Raw genomic sequence first — 20,612 nt, forward strand, 5'->3', positions numbered from 1 at the left:
GTCTCAGCCTAAGTCCAAGCCGACGATCACCTGGTTGCAACATCGGACGAACAATTGCACCCGATACTTCCGGGACCGTTGAATTGGCGGAGAAACAAACTCATCTATTAAGGTTCCGCGAGTGGGCCCGGGAGCGGTTCGTGTAGTCGAGCATCATGCAGTGTCTAATGGGATGCTCAATCTATCTCTCGCATCCGACGCCTGTCGATCCCTGATTCCCTTCGGCCCTTTTTCGGAGGATTGGCCTCGTGCTGATCGTCCCCAGCGGCACTCCAATGGAGTCCTGTTACTCTGATGGTCGGTAAGGACCATATTCTGTATGGCCCAGTGTATGGTTTCTATGAGATTTGACAAACGTGATAGATACTACCTGTGTACACAATGCGAGCATATAAATACCTGCCAGTCTTCATTGTTCAAAGATACAACTCATTCAAGACTGCACTGCCTGCCCCTTTCATGGTTTTTTCCCCTTTCGCATGTTACTCCAAGCAATCATGAAGGTTCTTCCTCTCTTCCCACTTTTCTCTGCAACGCTATGTCTTGCAACGGCCATTCCCTCCCAGCCAGCTGTCTGTGGCCCCGACGAGGCGGTCATATTCCTGAGCAATGGCACCACAACAACCGTCAAGAAAGCTGAGTTGGCCTCGCACCTGCAAGGCCTCACCTTCCTTTCCCCGGAGGCAACCGATAGCGCCTTTCCACGGCTGATCAAATCCAATGCATCTCCATCCAACATCACAAAGCGCGGATCAGGCACGGAGCTCATCATCCCGCTCCCTGATCTCGACTTCCTCGGATGGGATGTGGCCATGTCAACCATCGTGCACGCCAACCAGGCTGCCGCCACGGTGGCCATCCAGGCTGGCCAGTCGATTGCCAATAGCATCACCACAGGCACGTCCGCCGACTTCACTCTCGTCAAGGACTTCCTGTCTGCGTCCACCAGCATCAGCTATCAGGAGACAACAACTAGCACGGTGACTGGCACGGTCACCATGACCATCCCAGCCAACAAGTGGGGAGCGATCGTGAGCAACCCTTTGACCCATCGAAAAAGAGGCTATGTCTTCACTGGCCAGCCAGGGAGCGGGCAATTCGAGTATTACCAGGCCGATTCCTTCAATGACGCGAGCTTCAACCTTGAGGGAGGGACGCTGTCTTGGGTTAAGGGAGTGGTGACGACTTGCCTGGGTGAGACTTATCCGTTGGCGCGATGCGTGGGTGATGGTAGTCTGGAGTGATAGTTTACTGCTCTTAAGTTCCAGAATTTGGGTAGGTTAGAGTCTGTGAGACAGTGTTATTCTGTCCCGCTAGTTAACAGCTTTCAGTCTAGAGGGTTGTTCAAGGCGCTGACATGGGGCTCATGGAAATCGGAACTTTATCGACTGTACAAGTAGCCCTTGTCAGAAAGGGCTCTGATGTATTCTGGAAAGTCAACATAATAGCTTCTGTATACTAATGCTCTTCCCTGGTTTTCTTCGTTCCTTTCCAGCTTGCCTAAAACTCTCAGTGATGTGCTGCGACACTGTCGTAGATATCCTATTCAACGGATGATGCACTGCACCGTACCTGAACTCAATGCGCTTCCCAACTTGGGGAATACATAGCCATTGGAGGTCCAGAAGTATGTTGCCATGAGCTTGTGAGAATGATATAGCCCATTTTGCTCTTAGTAATAAGATATAGCGGATCGTGGGATTGCACACTCTTAGACACCTACAAGCCCGGGGTTGAAGCACGTTGGATAATTGCAGAGTCACTGTAGCTATAGATCTGTATGTCATGTGATCTCGGACATATCGAGAGCTGATCTGGCACGTGCGACGGACCAGATTGGGTACTCACCGCCTTTATGCCTCAGGCCGACACCCACCGCATCCCGCCACTTGGTGCCGATTGACGTCCGTGATTCAACTCCCCTTTGAACTCCTTTATTGAGTCCTGTTACTTAACCCCGGCCTCTTGATTGATATCGCGACCTCCGCTGTGATGTCTCGACGCGCCACGCCGTCTCAGGCTGCTCAAAACCAACAGGTTATCAAGAGCCTGCTGAAACTCGAACAAAACAAGACATGTGCTGATTGCAAGCGCAACAAGCGTATGTGACCACCTTCCGGAACTTTTGGGTCCACCGGCCCTTTTCTTCTTTCACCCTGCACTGTGCACTCAATGCAAGGAAATTCGGAAGTCCGGAAAGGCTAACATACCTTGCCTATAGACCCGCGCTGGGCATCATGGAATCTGGGTATTTTCATCTGTATCCGTTGCTCGGGAATTCACCGGGGCATGGGCACGCATATCAGTCGGGTCAAGTCCGTAGATCTTGATTCATGGACGGATGAACAACTTCAGAGTGTTGTGAAATGGGGTAACGCTAGGGCAAACAAGTATGTTCCCGCTCTCTTTGGGATCGCATTGACTTACAGATGGCTAATTATCACCGACAGATACTGGGAAGCCAAGTTGGCGCCCGGCCACGTCCCCTCGGAAGCGTAAGCGGAACCCCTCTATCATCGCTCGCGGAGATATTGTGTCTGACAAACACCACGACAACAGGAAGATTGAGAACTTCATCAGAACCAAGTATGAGTCGAAGAGATGGGTTATGGATGGTCCAATGCCCGATCCCTCGACCCTAAGTGATGGTGATGACGACGTGGTAAGGGACTAGGAGAGTACCCCAGGGATTGGATTGATAACTGACTTCAGTGTCCACCAGCCCCTCGCAGTTGTCCAGGAAAAGGCCAAACTTGAGCGCTCCGCATCCCAGCGAGTGGCGACGGCCAGTCAACCTGCCGTCCATCATCGTCCTCAAGCTTCCGTCGACCTCTTCGGTGACGATATCTCTCCTCCCGCGCGGCCCAGTACAACGGAGCCTGCAACTAGATCGGCTCCCAAGCAGCCCCAGTCTGCGCCTCCTGCTAAGCCTGCTGCCCGTCCTGGAGATTCGTTGTTGGGTCTCGACTTTTTCGGCAGCACACAGCCTGCGCCAACCAGCCGTCCGGCCAGCACTGCATCCACCCCTACTGGTTCAACCGGAATGTCTCGCCCGGACCTGAAGCAATCTATCCTGTCTCTTTATTCGAAGCCAACGCCTGCTCCGATGCAGCATGAACGCACGTCCTCCTTTGGAGATCTGACTTCCCCGCCGCCCCAGTCGGCGTCATCATCCAACTTCGGTGGCTTGACCGATGCTTTCAGCGGGCTGAGCATCCCCTCCACCACTTCTCCCCCGCCTGCCAAACCGGCTGAGAAGCCTTCGCCATTCGCCAATCTTGCAAACTTCGCCAGCATGAAGTCTACCCCAGCGGCTCCAAAGGTCTCGTCACCTACTCTCTCCGTCGGTACTGGGGGAGGCGGCAGTTTGTTCGACAGCCTTACTTCTCCTACTCTGCCACCAGCGAAGCCCCAGTCCCGGAATGCGTCCTTCTCTTCGAATGGCTTTGATTCGGGATTTACTAGCTTCGCTTCCGCGGCTCCGTCTAAGCCCAACCCACCGTCTTCCTCATTCTCAAATGATTTGCTCGGCTTCTCTTCCCCTCCAGCAAAGGCTGCTGCACCCCCGCCTCCAGTGTCTGCTCCCAATTCACAGAACGAATTAAAATCTGCGTTCAATCTTACTCCCGCCCCTGCGCCTGCCCCAGCGCCGAAACCGGCCTTCTCGCCCCCAACGGCCTCCGTTGCTAGTGCGCTTCCGCCGTCCAGCATTGACCCGTGGGGAGGCAATGCCTGGAGTACGCCTGCTCCTGCTCCGGCACAATCTGCTGCATCTTCAATGATGAAGATCCCGGACACCCTAACCGCCAATGATTTTGGTGGTGGCTGGGGAGCGCCGACGTCGCCGGCTGCGGTTTCTAAGCCAACCCCAACAGTCGCCGCTGACGAGGACTTCGGTGGTTGGACCAGTGCGGCACCAATTTCTTCGACTACCGTTACCTCTAATAACACATCTAATGCGTCCAACTCCTCCAAACCGGCTGGCGGGTTTGGCGGGGCTGATGATCTGTTCTCCAACGTTTGGGAGTAGGCTTCTTCCTTCGACTTTGCCTTCGTCAACTTTGCACATACCTAGTTTCAACAAATCCAGATTAGACATGAACATCAACTCCAGATGTTATCCCACATTTATCCGAACTTCACTTCTCTTAAGATCTGCTTGCTTGCTTCCGCGCCCTTCTCTTTTGGGACCTTAATTAGTCATGATTCAGTATGAATGACCCTCTAAGAAAAGAGTGTTGGGTGGTCTTAGGAATTCGCGCTTGGCGTCATGGCATGTATTGTACAAACAAAAGAACTAGTGCTTCAACGATTTCAGCAATGATTTTCTTGCATGTCATCTAGATTTGAGCGTATCTGTTTTGGACCATTTGCGAATAAGCCTTCCTCCAAGGAGATTCGACGAACCCGCAGTGAGGGCTGACGGTCTCGAGACAGTTCACTCAGGCGTGCCATTATGGAGCCTGGTGTAGTTCTGTGCGAATCCGTGGCTTATCTAAAAGCAGTCTAACCATAAGAACGCTAGTCGGCTGAGGTTTTGAAGTATATAAGCCATATTCCTATGCTTCCACAAGACGTGCTCTTAGCCCACATCTTCTCTTCTACTGATCCTACATAAAGAGATCCAAGTCGCGCAAGAAACATATCTTCAAGTCCCCATTATCGCCATGACATCAACCGTTTATCTGATTACAGGAGCAAGTCGAGGTATGTTTACAAGCAAGAGCCACGACTCCCCTTGCCCCCGCTTAGAGCTGGGGTTGGGGTACTGTACCTCGACGCACACACTCCTCTGTATGTATACTGACCATGGTGCAACCGGAAATACCACAGGAATCGGCTACGGCCTTGCCAGGATCCTCGTCTCGCGCCCCAATTGCACCGTTATCGCCGCCGTGCGCGATCCCTCCGCCGCTGCAGCGCACACTCTCCTCGCCCTCCCCGCCGGCGAAGGATCCCGTCTCATCCTAGTCAAGATCGACGCTCAATCGGACACGGACGCCCACGAAGCCGTCCGATACCTCCAGGAGGCGGAGAACATCCACCGCCTCGACGTTGTGGTTGCCAATGCGGGCTACTACGATGATGATTACCGGCTGGAAGACGCCCCGCTGTCCAAAGTCCAGCGCCACCTGGACGTCAACACCGTCGGCATACTTCGTCTCTTTCAGGCGGTTTTCAAGCTCCTGGGCAAGAGCTCCCAGCAGCAGCCGAAGTTCGTGACTATTAGCAGTTTCATGGGCAGCATTGCCGGACTGGATGAGGAGTACTTCCCCGGTGGGGGGTACGGCGCCAGCAAGGCGGCGGCGAATTGGATCACGAGGAAGATTCATGTGGAGAATCCGGGCTTCGTGAGCTTTATGATTCATCCAGGGTGAGTTGGGGATACTATGTTTTGATACGAGGGGGTGGTGTTGGTGATGGTAATGATGTATTGTGTTGCTTTATTGACTTGGTTGTGTGCAGATTCGTCAAGACTGCTATGGGCAATGCCGCTGCCAGGAGTATTGGACTGGACTCTGCCTTTAGTGAGGTCGATGAATGTGCGGACGGAATAGTCAAGCTGGTTTGTGGTCAATCGCTTCTTATCTGCCATGGCGAGGCTAACATGCTATCTACTTAGATCGATGGCGCAACAAGAGAGTCTGTTGGTGGTCGTTTTGTTACTGTCAAGGGCCAGGAGATGGCTTTCTAATAGCCATTAGTGAGATATGGAGGGTGATTTCTCTGAGCTGGCTGTCGGATTGTGGATTGTGGATTGTGTTTAATCTATATCGGATCAGAAATAGACAAATTCAGATCAGGACCATGTACGGAGTAGAAGAGGGACTACGGTATAGTTACAGTGTCTAAGACTTTGTGCCTGAGGCCAGAAGGCTTGCACTGGATAAGTAACCTTTTTTACAGAACTTTACTACAATCAATTTACCTCTGAGATTTCGATATTTGAACACTGGCCACTTAAGAAGCAGCAATAACAAAAACTTCAAATGAACGAGAATTGCTCATTCAAATACCCAGTAACTGTCAACAAGTAGCGAACTATGGGCTGATTGACTCGCGACAAATCCTTCGTATCTGATTGGACGGTGCCTCTCGGCCGCTCCGCCTCCGCCTTCCGAAGATCTTTTGATCGGCCGCCAACTTTCATCAACACCGCGACTCAATCCATATCAGGTCCCAATTGTTCCTGGCACCCCGTCACCATGGCGTTCCTGGGGCCTTCCGCACCTTTGCTGCGGAGTCTTGCCCCCCGATTGTCAAAGGAATTCTTCACCTGCCGCCCATGCCTCATTAGGACTCAGAGTTATGCATCCACCTCCGCTTTGCGCAAGCAGTTCTTTGCGCCGGACAATGCTCGCACTGCACTCAATACCATCTCTCTACGCGCCAGAGCCAAGGGTGCTTTCGCCTCTAGTCTGAGAAACTATGCCTCCAAGTCCTCCAAGTCTTCCAAGTCTGCCAAATCTCCCAAGCCTGCCAGTTCCTCGAAGCCCGCCCAGCCCGCCCAGCCCGCCCAGGCTCAGTCTGCTGCCTCTGCCGCCGCACCCGAGCAAGCACCGAAACGGTTCTTTCCTATCCTCACTCACAAGGTGGTAGCCTACTGGCTGTTGGCTAGTGCTGCCAGCGTCTTTGGTATCGTTGTATTCGGAGGCCTTACTAGATTAACAGAATCAGGGTATGTGTCTTCTCAATGATTGATCGCGAAGGCTTATACTGACTTGGTGTATAGTTTGAGTATCACAGAATGGCGCCCCGTCACCGGATCCATCCCTCCCATGAACGACGAAGATTGGGAATCCGAATTCGCCAAGTACCGTGCCTCCCCCGAATTTCAGCTTCTGAACCCGAACATGACGCTCTCCGAATTCAAGTCAATCTACTACATGGAATGGATTCACCGTCTCTGGGGCCGCTTTGTTGGTCTCTCGTTCGTGCTCCCGGCTATCTACTTCGTCGCTAGAAGGAAGGTCAGCAAGCCCATGGCTCTGCGCCTTGCTGGTATTGCAGGCTTGATCGGTTTCCAAGGATTTCTGGGTTGGTGGATGGTTGCGTCTGGACTCAAGGAAGACCTCTTCGCCCCCGGCAGCCACCCTCGCGTCAGCCAGTACCGTCTCACTGCGCATCTTGGCGCCGCCTTCGTCTGCTACACTGCTATGCTCTGGAATGGTCTTGCTATCCTGCGCTCTCAACGCCTCGCCTCCGATGTGAACAAGGGCCTGAAGCAACTCAAGAAACTCCATTCCAAGCACCTGACGGTTTTCCGTCGCTCTGTGGCCGGTGTGGCTCTCCTGGTCTTCGTTACCGCCATGTCTGGTGCCCTTGTCGCCGGTCTCGACGCCGGTCTCATTTACAATGAGTTCCCCTACATGGGCAATGGACTTACCCCTCCCAAGGAGGAACTCTTGGACGCCCGTTATTCCCAGCGTGAGGATCGCTCGGATCTCTGGTGGCGCAACATGCTGGAGAACCCCTCCTTGGTCCAGCTCGACCACCGCATCCTGGCAATGACTACCTTCACCAGCATTATGGCCCTGTGGGCTTACAGCAAGGTCCCTAGGGTGAACCGCGTGATGGGCCGCTCGGCCCGCAGAGGCGTTCACGGCGTGGTCGCTTTCGCCTTCTGCCAGGTCGGTCTGGGTATCTCGACCCTGCTTTATCTGGTTCCCACACCCTTGGCCTCCGCTCACCAGGCGGGAAGTCTTCTCTTGCTCACTTGGGTATTGGTCCTGGGCAGCCGTGTTTGGCGCCCAACCCGGACATTTAAGCTACTCCAGCTGAGACAGCAGTATGCGGCTGCCAAGAAGGCTGCCAAGAAGGCCTAAATCTTGTCTCTGTCAAATCCCTGAGAATAGGGATTGCGGGCATCGTTGACGAAAGAAATGCATGTGTATGGCCCCGCCACAGTACCGCCTGAAGTGGCTCCTCGATTTCTCTTGTGTTGTACTTATAACCCATCGTCCTCTCTACTTTTCGGAGCTTGTTGTTTTCCTTTTTGTACAATAACATTGCATTTTCAGTGCTATCTTGCGCATTGTTACTAGATCCTGTAGCGATAAGAAGCTTTGCAGGATGAACCTGAGAACCTAACGTACGCAGCTAAAAACCCCATAATATCTCGTCCCACCTCAACCGCTTTATCATTCCCGAGCCGTTCCACCGATCAAAAGCAACACCCTTGCCAACAAGAAACTTATTAAGATTCAGCTCTAGTATCGAAAAATTAGATCTAGCATGCTCGGCCACGGCTGCTTCTCCAATCTATAGGTGACGTTGAGGGGAAAGACGTGTGTCTGCTTGAGAACCATAAGCAAGCATCCGTGCCGGAGAATCCCGACGAGGGGATGGGATCACTTACGCTTAGCGACTGGAACCAGGAAAGTGGCTGAGACGCGCAGCAGTGCGGGTTGCCACAGTACCTTCCGCTCTGCAGAGCATCGTGCTTCGCGAGTTCCTGATGCTGGTTCGGATTCATACTCCTGCCAACGCACGGCCCTGCTTGTACTCCTCAACTTCCTGCTCGGCCAATGCGCTCGCGTCTTCGATAATGCGAGCTTTATCTGGAATACCTCCGGCTGCGAGATGTATACCTTGTTAGATATCGAGTACCGGATCGTGGGTATTATAAATGTTCGGGGGACATACCTCGCTCTACTGCTTCTATCGCTGTCGCCGCGGTTGAGAAGGTAAGAAGCTCCCCAGCATCCTTCAACTCCTGATCGATGTAATCTGGTCTACCAGGTGGAGTGGCTGGGGGGTGAACACGATCTGCGTTGTGGGTGAAGGCGTCATCGATGCCAGCCGGTGGACCCCAAATGAGCTCGTGGCTGTAGCGAGGAGGCGCTGCACTGACAACTTGCTGGCCCTTCTTGGGTTTGGGAAATGTGCGAATGGGCTGCAGTTCGCCCTGAGCGATGGGCTCGCGGTGGTTGCAGTTCCTGCCAGCGGGGATGTTCGCCGTACCTTCTGCTTCCGGCAATGCCCCGAAGTCTCGCACTATCACCTCCCCATCGACGAACGACTTATAGCTACCAGCGCTTGCCTCCACGTTGTACCTTGCTTCGGTGGCTGTTCCCACGGAATCCAACCCGCGATTGTTCCTCGCATTCGCACTCGCCCTTGCACCACCACCCACCTTTTTCGTTTTGTTCTTCCTCTTTGTCTTGCCTGTCGACCTACTGGCTTCCGTGCTGCTCTGTAATAGTTCCTCCCGCGTGATCGGCGCAACATGCACTACGTTCCCGGCAATGTGAGATCGGCGAAGTCCTTTGCGGATGGTACAATTGTGACAGCACTGCCACTTGCACACCGTACATCTGCTCATGCCAGATGTGTTGCGGCCATCACACACATCGCACTTTGCCGTCCGAGCAGGTTGATCATCGAACACGGTCACGACCTCACTGCCGGGAGGGGACGGGGACGGGGACAGACCCCGGTGGCCCATCCCGTTGTCTTGCGGGTACCCTCCGGCAAACGACGAGTAGTTGCGGACGAGCCGAGGCTGCCAATGTGGGGAGAGGTGGGAGGATTGTACTGTGGATCTGCGGGGTTGCCTCTCCCGGAACTCTAATATGGCATAAGCTTGTCCGCGGGGTTCTTCGGCTACATGGGGAAGAGGAATACCTAGTTGGGGCGGTGAGTACACCGGAGGAGGCACTGGAAAGAGAAAATCGTCTTCCGTGCTTAGGGCTCGCTGATCACCATCGGGATCGGTCACCACGATGACAGGAGCAGCCGGTGCGGCCGTCAGCCTCGACCCTTCCGCGGTGGAAGCCGGAGGCTGCTGAAGGAGAGGATGGGCGGAATGTGCAGCCACCGGAGCAGCTCTGGGTGGATGATATGAGCCGTAAGGAGGTGGAAGAAGTCGCGTGGTTCTAGCGGGCTGTCCATGTGGAGAACGGTTGATTGCAAATGCTTCCACACTGGCTTCATCCAACGTCTGATATGAGAGAACCGTAAGTCATTTATCTTCTCATAAAGAATGGTACTGAGCAAAAGGAAATGAAGGGATGCACTGACCAATGGCCTTGGTCTGTTGGAAGATCTTTGGACAACGTCTGGACCTGAATCGGCTCCCTCACGATTGCTGAGGACTTGGTGAACTGATGGCAGACAATCGACCACTTCCTCCAGCTCAATGCCTTCGAGAATCTGCGGGACAGTGGGCAGTGGCCGTCCCGATGGTCTGCGTCTGGCTCTGTTCTCTGATTCGAGCATTGTCAGCATAATTCGTCTCCGAAACTCAGTTTGGCTTCCTCCCGGCTCAGGATATCAAGCTGCAATATCAGATTCCTCCTCGCTCAACCTGTTCGACTAAGAACCATTCTTTATCATACAGATATCTCTTGTTGTTGCCTCAGTTTCAGAAGAAAAGAGCACCCAACGGTCCCAAGAACATAATCACACGCATATAAAGCCAGCTTCAAAGCTGAGAGAACATAAAGATCTCCAAAGAAGATTGGCTTATGCATAAAGCCCCTATAAGACAACTCCCTTGGTTATGCAAGATATACTTACCGCGGTTAAACATGATGAACAACTTCACCCTGTGTGACCGCTCACACTGCTCATCACCCGGTCTCTATCTGAGAGTCTTGATTTCAGGACGTGAGCCCGAATGAACTTTACTGATGGCAATTTTCGTGAGCACAGCTTCCTTGTTCCGTAAACGAGGAAGGCGTGCCAACTGTTACAGCCGTGTGAAGTCTGGGGTCAAGCTCAAAGAATTGGAAGGAGAAAATTTGCAGCCAGGGAGAAAGATGAAGAACAACAGGAAGAGGGGAGAAGAAAGAAAAAGGGAGAAACAAACACGTTCACCAGACACCAGGCCTGCGACGGTCACGACGCAAGATACGGACGATCTGCAGGGCACCGCTGCATTCTATACGCAGGCACGACAATACGCACTAGTGCGATGATACGATCTGCCTTGCCACTAGGGCGATGGTGAATGTTATGGCCATTATAACACGGCCATGGCTCGTCCTACTCTACTTTCTGTGTATGCAGCCTTGTGCGCTTCTGGGTTGGGTGTATGCTTCCCTGGGTGACTTTGTCAGCTCTACGGGTATGGGAGGGTTAGTGAGGGTGAGTGGGGGTATAGCAAGCTTTGTCGTTGCCTAGGACTTTATACTGGAAGCACTCTGGGGTAAACAAAGAGGATTGCTTTTGGGTACTTGAACGGAGAATGTTGGTCGGGTTGTTCTGCTAGTTGGAATGAAGCTTTGGCTGATATTTTAGCTCTTACAGAAGTATCGATGAAGAGTAGAGGAGCTGGCTATAGGATGCATGGCAAAAGCTATCTGCGCGTCTGGTAAACCTATCTTTGACCAAGGTCTCGGACTATTTCATTACGGGCGCGCTGTATCGAACTCGAGGCTTCAGCAACGTTAGAAAGATAAAAGTTATCAAGGGCGATGCTGCTCACAGCAGGAATCAGTATTTCTTTAGTCCAGAGTATGTATCATTTTGTCAAGTTGGAAATATGTAGTCTATAGTATCCACGCTAGACGCGACCGATCATTCGTAATGACCACCTCCATCGACATCTCGACTCCATATTTACAGGTTCCCCCGGGGAACTACGACCTAAAATCTCGTCAACCATGACCTGTGTGCAGTTTGCTATCCAGACGGCAATGATGTCCTTAAGCCAACCCACGAGACTCTTCACGTCAGCCCGTTCTGCCTGCCAGCCTGCAGCTCGCCAGTCCGGCATAATTGATCACGAAAACTGAAGCAGTAGTCATCCGTCACATTGCCGTAACCCTCCATCTTTCTCCTCCCGAGCGGAGAAGGGACGAGAAGGACAAATGCTTCCAGCCCACGGACAAGCCAGCAGCTCGGGACGAAGACGGGGGGTGGAGGCGAGCAAGCGCCCAGAACAAAGAAGTGTGTCTCATTGCAGGGCCTCCTTTACTTCTCTATCTCACCCGCTCTTAGCAGAATGAGCCTCAGGCCCGAACAACCTAAGTCTTCTTGGACGAACCGCCAGGCGTCGTGCCACCACGACGCTTATACTTGCGTGGATCTGCGTTTCGCACAGCGTTAGCGGAGAATCTCACAAGAGGGGCATATCAAATCCGAAAATTTAAGATTCGAAAGAGGAGAACGCGCAACCTACCTTTCCTACTCATCAGGGTCTTATTCCGAGTGCCTTTCCCGCCTTCCCAGAAGCCACTTCCGGCTTTACCGATCAGGACGGCGCGGCAGATCCCACAGTTCTCGGGGCGGTAGATTTGTTCGCGGGAACAGAAGCCACTATATTATATGACAGATTAGTTTCGAGGTTTTTATCGTGCGGACACCCTGAGTCGGTGGTTGCTTACCAGATCATGCGGTTTGCATGTTCATTGGGGTGGTCAGTGGCCGCATCGTGGCATCTGTGGAGTCGATTAGTATGTTTATGGGATGGCGGGGTGGGTGTCATACTTGTCGCACGGAAAGACCTTGGCGCAGCAGCTGAATCTGTAGGCGGAGGATGTTAGCATGGGTATACTATTTCGTTTCTTGGGTGGGCTCTAGGCGACGGCGTACCTGAACCAGCGATAGCTTTTCCCGTAATGCGAGCACCGGCCGCGACGGGGCAGTTCTTGGCCGGCGACGATGCCGAGGACCTCCTTGGGCTGATAGCATATCAGTATGCGCTTGATTGCGAGTAGATCTGGATTGTGAATCATACCTTCTTTCGGGGAGGGGGACGATCACGAGAAGAGACTGTATTGAACGTGTGAGGGGTTGATCCTAAATGCGAGACTCGGAATACTTACATGCTGCAGACCCGACTTTGAGGAACTTCACCTCCGGGACCTTGAGAACTGGTGCAGATAAGTATAATGAATTATCAATGGCCTTGGCAAGAATAGACGTACCCATTTTGCGATGGCACTGGCGGCAGTTAGCCATTGCGCTTTCGCCACGAACCGCCACAATTCCAGGGCTCGGAAACGGCGTCGAGCATTCCGCGCACGTGGGTATAAAGCTACTGCAGCGGTTGTTAATGCATATTCTACTATGACAGAGGCCATGACAAAGGGAGCACTCCGTTCAAAACAGAGTATCTGCTTACCTGGGGAGAAGATCGACTACAGTGCATCCATCCAAGTCCAGATAGCCGGCTCGAGTCGCGGTGGGATGCATCAATTGACGACGGAATCCTACAGATCAAAATGAGAATGCTTGGAGCTAAGGCGTTGAGTACTGGGCGGATCGCCTTACCCATGCTCATCGTGTTCGCACACTTCTTGCATGTCTCCACTTTGAGAGACAGCTCGTCATTTTTGTCTTTGATCTGAGGAATATTTCTCACATCCATCGTCTCCTTGCATCGATCGCATTTGATTGAGATATAAAGACCGACGAGCTCCAGAAGCTCAATCCCGTAGAGTTCCAGGAATGGGAAGGAGAGAGCAACGCCGCGTTCAACATTGGTAGGCTCGGGAAGATCGGGAACAGGAGCGCCTCCATCTTCGTCGTCTTCCGTGGGTTCCTCGTCAGACTCGGTGAAATCCGTCTCCTCAGAAGCACTACTGTCACCACCCACGTTCCATTCCGGAGGTCGGGGCACAACATGGACATGGGGTTTGTCCGTCGCCACGGATTCTGGAACCGGCGGACCTGTTGCAGCTGCCTCTAATGGCTTAGAATCTGGAATCTCGGATATTGCAACTGGAGCGGGAGCGCTTTCCACTGGCGTCTTGGAGAGATTAAGCATATTGCTGGTGAGGTAATTGACCTGCGACATCAGATTTAGGTTTAGGTTGTTTTGAACCCACTCGCTGAAGCCTGCTTCGACAGCTCGAGCCTCTGGGCCTTCCATACTGTTCAGTTCAATCGCGCTGGGCTCAAGCGGGTACAGTAGAGGCACCTGCAATTTGACAGCCTTCACAGACCGGAGGGGCACAGGTAGCCGATCGATTTTGGCCGGCTGAATAGGGATGAGAAAAGAGAGACCGTCACTGAGCTTCTGGAAAGAGGACAATCTACCCAGTCGAGCCTCTAATTGTTTCGTCTCCGCTGCTCGTCGCTTTTCCGCCTGGGCCTTCTCAGCCGCGGTGTATGTCGGAAGCGGGGCAGGTTTGGGGGTCGACAGCACTTGGGTCCGAGGCTGAGAGGTTGACGAAGACACAGCGAGCGACTCCATATCTCGTGACAGCTTCTGGACCACCGCTGACTGTGGCTTGCTTGCTGTTGTGTTGAGCACAAACTTGAGCGTAGGTCCCCGTTCCAAAGTCGTCAGCAAGCGCTCCAGATGTCGATCCAGAGTGTTCATGTAGCTGAGCAGCGTCCCACGGCTGCCGCTTCTGATGGTGCTGTCGACAATGTCATCAAAGCCTCTAGCAACATTCTCTTGGAATGCGCTTCCCATTTCGGGATTGGTGACTCTGATCGTGGGACGTCCTTGAGTCGGGTAAGTTCGAGGGACGTGTAGAATGCACTGTAGCTTGTCCATTTCGAAGGGGAAGTCGGGATCAGAGGGGGTAAGCCCGAAAGTCGCCGTGGTTCCGGTGTCATCACTGCTTTCCTGTGGGCGAAAGCGACGCCGTAACTGATTGAGCTGAAATTCTCTGGGATTCGATGCTTCTGCTTTTGAGATGGGTCGGTGGGGTGAGCCAGAGGTGGCAGTGCCAGAGCTCCCGGACTGCATGGTGCTCATGGTTGCTCTTCGATATAGACAGATCTTGATCAATGCCCGGGACAATCTGAGTCTTGGATGGCAAAAAGATGTGCTAGAAGTATGTACAATGACCAACTGTATACAGAATTGTCGATGTAGATATAAGTAATGGCCAGGGCGGCGATCAAGCTCCGCAGAAGCTAGTCTCGAATGGGACGGGCACAGCGTCATCATCGGCATGATTACTGATTACTCATTCTGATCACTTCCATGACTCACCTGCTTGCCACAGTGTGAGTGCAGTGAATTTCGAGCAGGTGTCTTGAGTGTCTGTCTCACTCCACAGACTAGTCTTGCAGTACCCAGCCCTTTCTTTGGCATAAGTTTTGTGTACTCAATACTAAGGTAGTTAATTAGTGTGGTGGGTTTATGCTGGTTGCTGCCTCAGGCATTAATTATGGCCAGAACCCCTCTCTGGTGGGTCGACCAATGGCAGGGAGGCGTATTCAATACGATTGACTTGCTTCGGGAATGGCCCAAACGGGCAAGTGTGGAGATTTTCAGTTCCCCTCGAAGCACTCTTTTTGCTCCTTGCCTGCAGTTCAAGCATGGTTCGATGTTTTACAGCATTATTATTATTGTTCCAGTTCACAGTCCAAGTGGTCTGACTCGGCTCTGGGTCCATGTTCATGCCGAGCTCTTTGTTCCCTGACTGGCCAGTGAATGGTCGGTCGGTCAATCAATATCCAGGGGCTCTGCTGGTCCTGATGCCTGGCAGTCCTGGCTAATAAGATAACACGGAGAGCTCTGCGCAGTGGATAGTCTGGAGACGCTCAGCTGGAAACCTGCCTGGCCTTTCTTTCCTCTCTTATCTCCATTTCTCCAGTTCACTCTTTCTCTCGTCCAGATGATGATTTCTTCCCTCTTTTAACCATCTCTGCTCTGTGTTTGAATCCACTCACCTCTGAGCACTCCACCGTCATGACATCCTTTGCTGTCGCCAGCGCCTACGCGGCCGCAGGATTCGTGATCATCGTTGCGCTGAATGTCTTGCGCCAATTGCTATTTCGGAACAAGAATGAGCCCCCCGTCGTCTTCCACTGGATCCCATTTTTGGGGAATACCATCACCTATGGCATGGACCCCTACGCCTTCTTCTTCTCCAACCGAGAAAAGGTCAGTGCCTCCCGCAGCCACAATTTACTGGACTTGTACGAGCTGACCCCACGGTGATGTAAACAGTACGGCGATATCTTCACATTCGTGCTGCTGGGACAAAAGACCACGGTGTATCTAGGTATTCAAGGCAACGAATTCATCCTCAATGCGAAACTCAAGGACGCGAACGCCGAGGAGGTGTACTCCCCCCTGACCACCCCGGTCTTCGGAGCCGATGTGGTGTACGACTGTCCCAACTCCAAGCTCATGGAACAGAAGAAATTCGTCAAGTACGGTCTCACGCAAACCGCGCTCGAATCGCACGTGCAATTGATTGAGCAGGAGACGTTGGACTTCCTGCGCACCTCGCCCTGGTTCCAGGGAAGCTCCGGGGTGTTCGACGTTCCCGCCGCCATGTCCGAGCTCACGATCTACACCGCAGCGCGCGCCCTGCAAGGGGAGGAGGTCCGCAGCAAACTGACCTCCGAATTCGCCGACCTCTACCACGACCTCGAAAAGGGCTTTAGTCCAATCAACTTCATGCTGCCGTGGGCGCCGTTGCCGCACAACCGCCAGCGGGACGTGGCGCATGCCCGCATGCGCGAGATTTACACAGAGATCCTGGACCAACGCCGCAAGAACCCTGATGAGGAGAAATCCGACATGATGTGGAACCTGATGCACTGCACGTACAAGAACGGACAGCCGGTGCCGGACCATGAGATCGCGCATATCATGATCACTCTGCTCCTGGCGGGCCAGCACTCGAGTGCCTCCATCAGCGCCTGGATCTTGCTTCGCTTGGCCTCCGAACCTCATTACCTCGATGACCTCTACCAGGAACAAGTCTCCAACCTCCGCCGCGAAGCGGACGGAACCTTCGCCCCGCTGCAGTATGAGGACATCGACAAGCTGCCCTTGCACAAGAGTGTCATCAAGGAAACCCTCCGCCTCCACTCGTCCATCCATTCCATCATGCGTAAGGTCAAGTGCGACATGCCAGTGCCCGGTACCAACATGGTCGTGCCCACCGGCCATGTGCTGCTGGCCTCACCCGGTGTCACCGCTCAGAGCGACGAGTTCTTCCCCAACGCGAGCAAGTGGGATCCGCACCGCTGGGACGACCAGGTGGAGAAGGAGGAAGACGGCGGCGAGATGGTTGACTACGGCTACGGCGCCGTCTCCAAGGGCACCGCCAGTCCCTACCTCCCCTTCGGAGCTGGCCGTCACCGCTGCATTGGCGAGAAGTTTGCCTACCTCAACCTGACCACCATCGTTGCGACCTTTGTGCGCCATCTGCGGGTCTACAACCTGGAGGGCAAGAAGGGAGTTCCAGGAACCGACTACTCGACCATGTTCTCAGGTCCGCTGAAGCCAGCCATGGTGCACTGGGAACGTCGGTCCGAGAAGGCAATCTAGACGATTTCCCCTGCTCTTCCCCTATCCCTCTCGCTTTCTTGAGGACACTTCGGGCATGAGAGAGTTCTCGTGTGTCTAACCTGATGGATTGATGACTCCTCTTTCTTCTTTCTTTCTTCGCGGCTGTTTTTTTCAACTTCGCCCACTACATCATTTACCATTTTTAATTCGGATCTACGCCTTCAATGTACCATAAGAAAACCACCTTACATTAGCAATAGGGACCAGCCCCGTTACAACGAACAGATTTCATCCTAAGAAATACCAGCTACGCAAAGTCCTTATACCCATAAAGTCTTCACCCCAACCCATCCTCACGAACCAACCTCCCATGACCCCTACACAACCCTTACATCCACACCCCAAACAAGGTAGATAAAAAGGCTAAGAGATACACCGCCGAACACCAGAACAAAAGCACCGACTGAAGTAAAGAAACACCACAAACGTTGAACATCTCTCCTCCCCTCCTTCCGGAACCACAACCCCTCGTCGCACCTGTCCGACATCATCGCCCAAGAATGCCGACCAGAGTCGCAAATCCCACCACTCCCTGTCCGTCCTTCCATCGGCGTCGAAGACGAGAATAGTACTAGTACTAGTAATCATACTGTACAGGCTGAGGCCACAAAAGGGAGAGAGATGATAGCCACCGCACACACGGCAGGGGCAAGGCAGGCAGGCAGACAGTCAACCAGCAGTCCGCTGGCATCAGAGATTCGAAGCAACAGGTAACAATTGCGTACAATCAACAGAATAAGCACGCTCGGTGGCTCGCCGGTAAGGTAAATCAAGCGAGCCAGCGAGCGCAAGCATTAGACATTAACTTCGTTCCGACGATATTAATCGGCATCTTGTCTCCCTCTATAGCTCCAGAGCCAATGCTCTGCATTCATGAACATGATGTCCACCGAGCTCAGATGATACGAGCAGACCTTTGCTCTGTTTGATTACTTTCTGGTGGGAGGTGGAGGTGGCATGATCTGTGGATGTCACAGAACCCCGGCGCCCCTCTGCGGTCATCCAGTCAGGGGTCATTTGCCGTCGTCAACTAACATCTCCATCTACTTACATCCATCTCTACTGCTGAGTATAAAGAAATGCCGAATACATAACGGCGTACGTCAAGCCCCCCCTCCTCTCTGAGGCTGATTTCAGGGGGTGTGTTTGCCCACGGTTCCAGAAAACAAGATTATCCGCGGAAAGAAGGGGAACGAAAAATAAAATTGTCCGACACACACAGCATATGTCAAAATAAGGATTAGCTGTTCCAAGGGCGTGTGACCCTTAAAAGTTGCGGGCCGATATGTCGGATTCAGGGGATTTTTTTTTCTTCTTTTCTTTTCTTACCCTGTGGATCTAAGGGTCTGGAAGGGAATGACGACGGGGAAACGAAAAAACAAAATGAAATGAAATGAAGAAAGTGACGTGAGAAAAGGACAAGGGGGAGGGGGAAAACGTCTGCCACTGAGAGGCTGGATTATTATCCATCCTCAGCGGATCAGTTTCGTTATCTTTTTTTTTGAAGTTTCCTTTTGGATGAGCGGAAGGTCGGAAGATCAATCAAAGCTCGAGCACTAAATTATAGTTCTATCATGACCATGACATAACAATTCATTGAGACAGGAACGTACTCGGTATGCATATTGCACATGGGAAAGTGACGAGCATGGGTAAAGGGAGGAAGAGGGGGCAGACAAGGAACAGGCGCCGATCAACCAGGCCTGGACCTTGGAATACGATGGCGCATTAATCTAGAAACCGAGGCGGCGGCTGTCTAGGCCAAATGAGAAGGGCATGTACTTAAAGTATGTAGAGACCGGTGTAGATGAACCAACTGACTCCAGGAGCTATAGAGAGAGAGGCTCATGACGCGGGACGATGTTGCGCAATCGTATGGTTGACGTGGAGGATGATGCTGACCTCATGGTCTATCCAGATAACATCTGGCGCGAGAACACGGTCAAAGACTGGGATTGGAAATCCCCAATGACGGGATTTCACAAGGGAAGCAAAAGCTAAGGAAGTGGTAAGTTATCGAAAGAAATCCAAAACAAGGGAATCCTGTCGTCCCCCGGCAGTCCCAAGAGATCACGCGTGAGATCGAAGGAATGGCCGAGAAGGGGGGGAAGGGAACAGATGCCGTATCGATCGGCGCAAAGGTCGCTAAGCAAGAATAAAAGCTGTTACGGAATACTCATAGTTTTGGACGGCGACTTTGTCTGCGCGCTGAACCCCGGGGGTTAAGGAGCAAGGGCTCTTCTGCTCACACCCTCTCAGTCGCTATGATCGAACTGCCAACGCAGAGATCTGGTGACCCGGAGATCGACAAGTCGCCAGGTCCTGGCCAACGAAGACAGAGCCGGGATCCAGTAGCTGCAGCCACAAAAAGTACCTGATCCGGTTTGAAGACGGGAGGCGCTGGGAGGCGTTCTTGTTCTTGTTGCTGTTGCTGTTGCTGTTGCTGTTGCTGTTGTTGTAGTTGATTTGAAGAGGGAAGAGAAGGAAAGAAAGAAAGAATGTCAAGGAGGGGGAGTACAAATGACGCTGGACGGTGACCACGTGATGGCTGCTGATATCATCGAGTCACCATCTGTTCTACCCCCGTGACCATGCTCTGTCTTGATTTTCATTCTGAAACCTATCATTCATCAATAGGATAATCTTGAAATGTCCATTGACGCGACGATCAGCAAGCATCGCGGGGAAAACAAGTCCGGGGAAACTGTGCCCATAGTTAGTAAAAGATGTGGATCGATCTGTCAGAGCGATAGAAACCGCTGCAGCTTTTCCACTCTGACATTGAGTGGGACTGCAGTGGTCATGAACTGCTGCCGAATTGAGATTCGGTTGCAAAATGCTTTCTCTCTCCGCGCAATATCCAATCCTGATAGATAGGCAATCTCCCCGATTGGAACAGGAAATGAGTCCGAGGCGAACACGATCAACAAGAAAGCAGTCAATGCTGCAGTCACCCTCATGTGCATCATTGACCGTTGCCACGTAGAGAGGGATGCACTTTTTTTCCGTAGTCAAAGTCACCAAACGTCGACCGATGTGCGTTGTCCACTGTCTCTGTCGGAAATCCAGAGGGCCATCTGATGCCTGCTTCCCCTGCCACCTGGGCTATGTGATAGCATTCAGGATCGTGCTGTAGTCACCCACCCTGAGGAGTGAAAAGGAGAGAAACACTTCAATCTTAATGGAGAGCTTCGACCTTCATGCTGCATGAAAGATGAGATGACATGCTTGTGGATAAGCTGGCTGACCACCACCATTTTAATGGGTTAACTTTGCTTTTTTTTGCTCTTCTTGTCTCCATGACGCCTTGGTCTAGATGCAATGGCTTCAAGCCACAGGCAATGCTATATTGACTCCACAAAAGATAAAAGACTGCTCCATATGCCCCTTCCCC

At 52.6% G+C, this 20,612-nt stretch overlaps 7 protein-coding genes across 7 annotated transcripts; 5 read left to right on the forward strand and 2 right to left on the reverse strand.

Moving 5' to 3' along the window:
• Positions 1-344: 344 nt before the first annotated feature.
• On the forward strand, positions 345-1,474 carry BO66DRAFT_387927 (uncharacterized protein). The gene has a single exon (XM_025646431.1). It carries the CDS (start codon positions 498-500, stop codon positions 1,242-1,244), a length of 747 nt encoding a protein of 248 aa, XP_025508288.1. The 5' UTR covers positions 345-497; the 3' UTR covers positions 1,245-1,474.
• Positions 1,475-1,929: 455 nt separating this feature from the next.
• On the forward strand, positions 1,930-4,419 carry BO66DRAFT_387928 (stromal membrane-associated protein). The gene is made up of 5 exons (XM_025646432.1): positions 1,930-2,101; positions 2,222-2,390; positions 2,451-2,495; positions 2,560-2,662; positions 2,723-4,419. The coding sequence occupies exons 1-5, from the start codon at positions 1,993-1,995 to the stop codon at positions 4,028-4,030; spliced, it is 1,734 nt and encodes a 577-aa protein (XP_025508289.1). The 5' UTR covers positions 1,930-1,992; the 3' UTR covers positions 4,031-4,419.
• A 177-nt stretch (positions 4,420-4,596) lies between these two features.
• On the forward strand, positions 4,597-5,750 carry BO66DRAFT_387930 (SDR family oxidoreductase). Its single transcript, XM_025646433.1, has 4 exons — positions 4,597-4,707; positions 4,834-5,374; positions 5,467-5,566; positions 5,624-5,750. The coding sequence occupies exons 1-4, from the start codon at positions 4,668-4,670 to the stop codon at positions 5,693-5,695; spliced, it is 753 nt and encodes a 250-aa protein (XP_025508290.1). The 5' UTR covers positions 4,597-4,667; the 3' UTR covers positions 5,696-5,750.
• A 422-nt stretch (positions 5,751-6,172) lies between these two features.
• On the forward strand, positions 6,173-8,088 carry cox15 (cytochrome c oxidase assembly protein cox15). The gene is made up of 2 exons (XM_025649659.1): positions 6,173-6,679; positions 6,734-8,088. Exons 1-2 carry the CDS (start codon positions 6,207-6,209, stop codon positions 7,824-7,826), a joined length of 1,566 nt encoding a protein of 521 aa, XP_025508291.1. The 5' UTR covers positions 6,173-6,206; the 3' UTR covers positions 7,827-8,088.
• A 384-nt stretch (positions 8,089-8,472) lies between these two features.
• BO66DRAFT_425472 (uncharacterized protein) lies at positions 8,473-10,221 on the reverse strand (the record flags this gene model as incomplete). Its single annotated transcript, XM_025650228.1, has 3 exons — positions 8,473-8,591; positions 8,647-9,943; positions 10,024-10,221. 3 exons carry the CDS (start codon positions 10,219-10,221, stop codon positions 8,473-8,475), a joined length of 1,614 nt encoding a protein of 537 aa, XP_025508292.1.
• A 1,751-nt stretch (positions 10,222-11,972) lies between these two features.
• Positions 11,973-14,659, reverse strand: BO66DRAFT_407851 (uncharacterized protein; the record flags this gene model as incomplete). The annotated part of the gene is made up of 10 exons (XM_025649085.1): positions 11,973-12,034; positions 12,128-12,264; positions 12,333-12,386; positions 12,436-12,471; positions 12,541-12,629; positions 12,686-12,720; positions 12,774-12,821; positions 12,876-12,988; positions 13,073-13,160; positions 13,222-14,659. The coding sequence occupies 10 exons, from the start codon at positions 14,657-14,659 to the stop codon at positions 11,973-11,975; spliced, it is 2,100 nt and encodes a 699-aa protein (XP_025508293.1).
• Positions 14,660-15,233: 574 nt separating this feature from the next.
• BO66DRAFT_387938 (cytochrome P450) lies at positions 15,234-17,540 on the forward strand. The gene is made up of 2 exons (XM_025646434.1): positions 15,234-15,796; positions 15,863-17,540. The coding sequence occupies exons 1-2, from the start codon at positions 15,602-15,604 to the stop codon at positions 17,195-17,197; spliced, it is 1,530 nt and encodes a 509-aa protein (XP_025508294.1). The 5' UTR covers positions 15,234-15,601; the 3' UTR covers positions 17,198-17,540.
• The last annotated feature ends 3,072 nt before the right edge of the window (positions 17,541-20,612 follow it).

This window comes from Aspergillus aculeatinus (assembly GCF_003184765.1).
Source record: "Aspergillus aculeatinus CBS 121060 unplaced genomic scaffold BO66scaffold_3, whole genome shotgun sequence".
Lineage (NCBI taxonomy): Eukaryota > Fungi > Ascomycota > Eurotiomycetes > Eurotiales > Aspergillaceae > Aspergillus > Aspergillus aculeatinus.

What these genes read in the sequence shown, in the direction of transcription:
- BO66DRAFT_387927 (XM_025646431.1), top strand. Translation starts at nt 498, where the DNA reads ATGAAGGTTCTTCCTCTCTTCCCACTTTTCTCTGCAACGCTATGTCTT.
- BO66DRAFT_387928 (XM_025646432.1), top strand. Translation starts at nt 1,993, where the DNA reads ATGTCTCGACGCGCCACGCCGTCTCAGGCTGCTCAAAACCAACAGGTT. An exon ending in TGATTGCAAGCGCAACAAGC is followed by an intron (nt 2,102 to 2,221) that starts GTATGTGACCAC and finishes CCTTGCCTATAG; the next exon opens with ACCCGCGCTGGGCATCATGG. An exon ending in GGTAACGCTAGGGCAAACAA is followed by an intron (nt 2,391 to 2,450) that starts GTATGTTCCCGC and finishes TATCACCGACAG; the next exon opens with ATACTGGGAAGCCAAGTTGG.
- cox15 (XM_025649659.1), top strand. Translation starts at nt 6,207, where the DNA reads ATGGCGTTCCTGGGGCCTTCCGCACCTTTGCTGCGGAGTCTTGCCCCC. An exon ending in ACTAGATTAACAGAATCAGG is followed by an intron (nt 6,680 to 6,733) that starts GTATGTGTCTTC and finishes CTTGGTGTATAG; the next exon opens with TTTGAGTATCACAGAATGGC.
- BO66DRAFT_387930 (XM_025646433.1), top strand. Translation starts at nt 4,668, where the DNA reads ATGACATCAACCGTTTATCTGATTACAGGAGCAAGTCGAG. An exon ending in GATTACAGGAGCAAGTCGAG is followed by an intron (nt 4,708 to 4,833) that starts GTATGTTTACAA and finishes GAAATACCACAG; the next exon opens with GAATCGGCTACGGCCTTGCC. An exon ending in CGGACGGAATAGTCAAGCTG is followed by an intron (nt 5,567 to 5,623) that starts GTTTGTGGTCAA and finishes CTATCTACTTAG; the next exon opens with ATCGATGGCGCAACAAGAGA.
- BO66DRAFT_387938 (XM_025646434.1), top strand. Translation starts at nt 15,602, where the DNA reads ATGACATCCTTTGCTGTCGCCAGCGCCTACGCGGCCGCAGGATTCGTG. An exon ending in TCTTCTCCAACCGAGAAAAG is followed by an intron (nt 15,797 to 15,862) that starts GTCAGTGCCTCC and finishes TGATGTAAACAG; the next exon opens with TACGGCGATATCTTCACATT.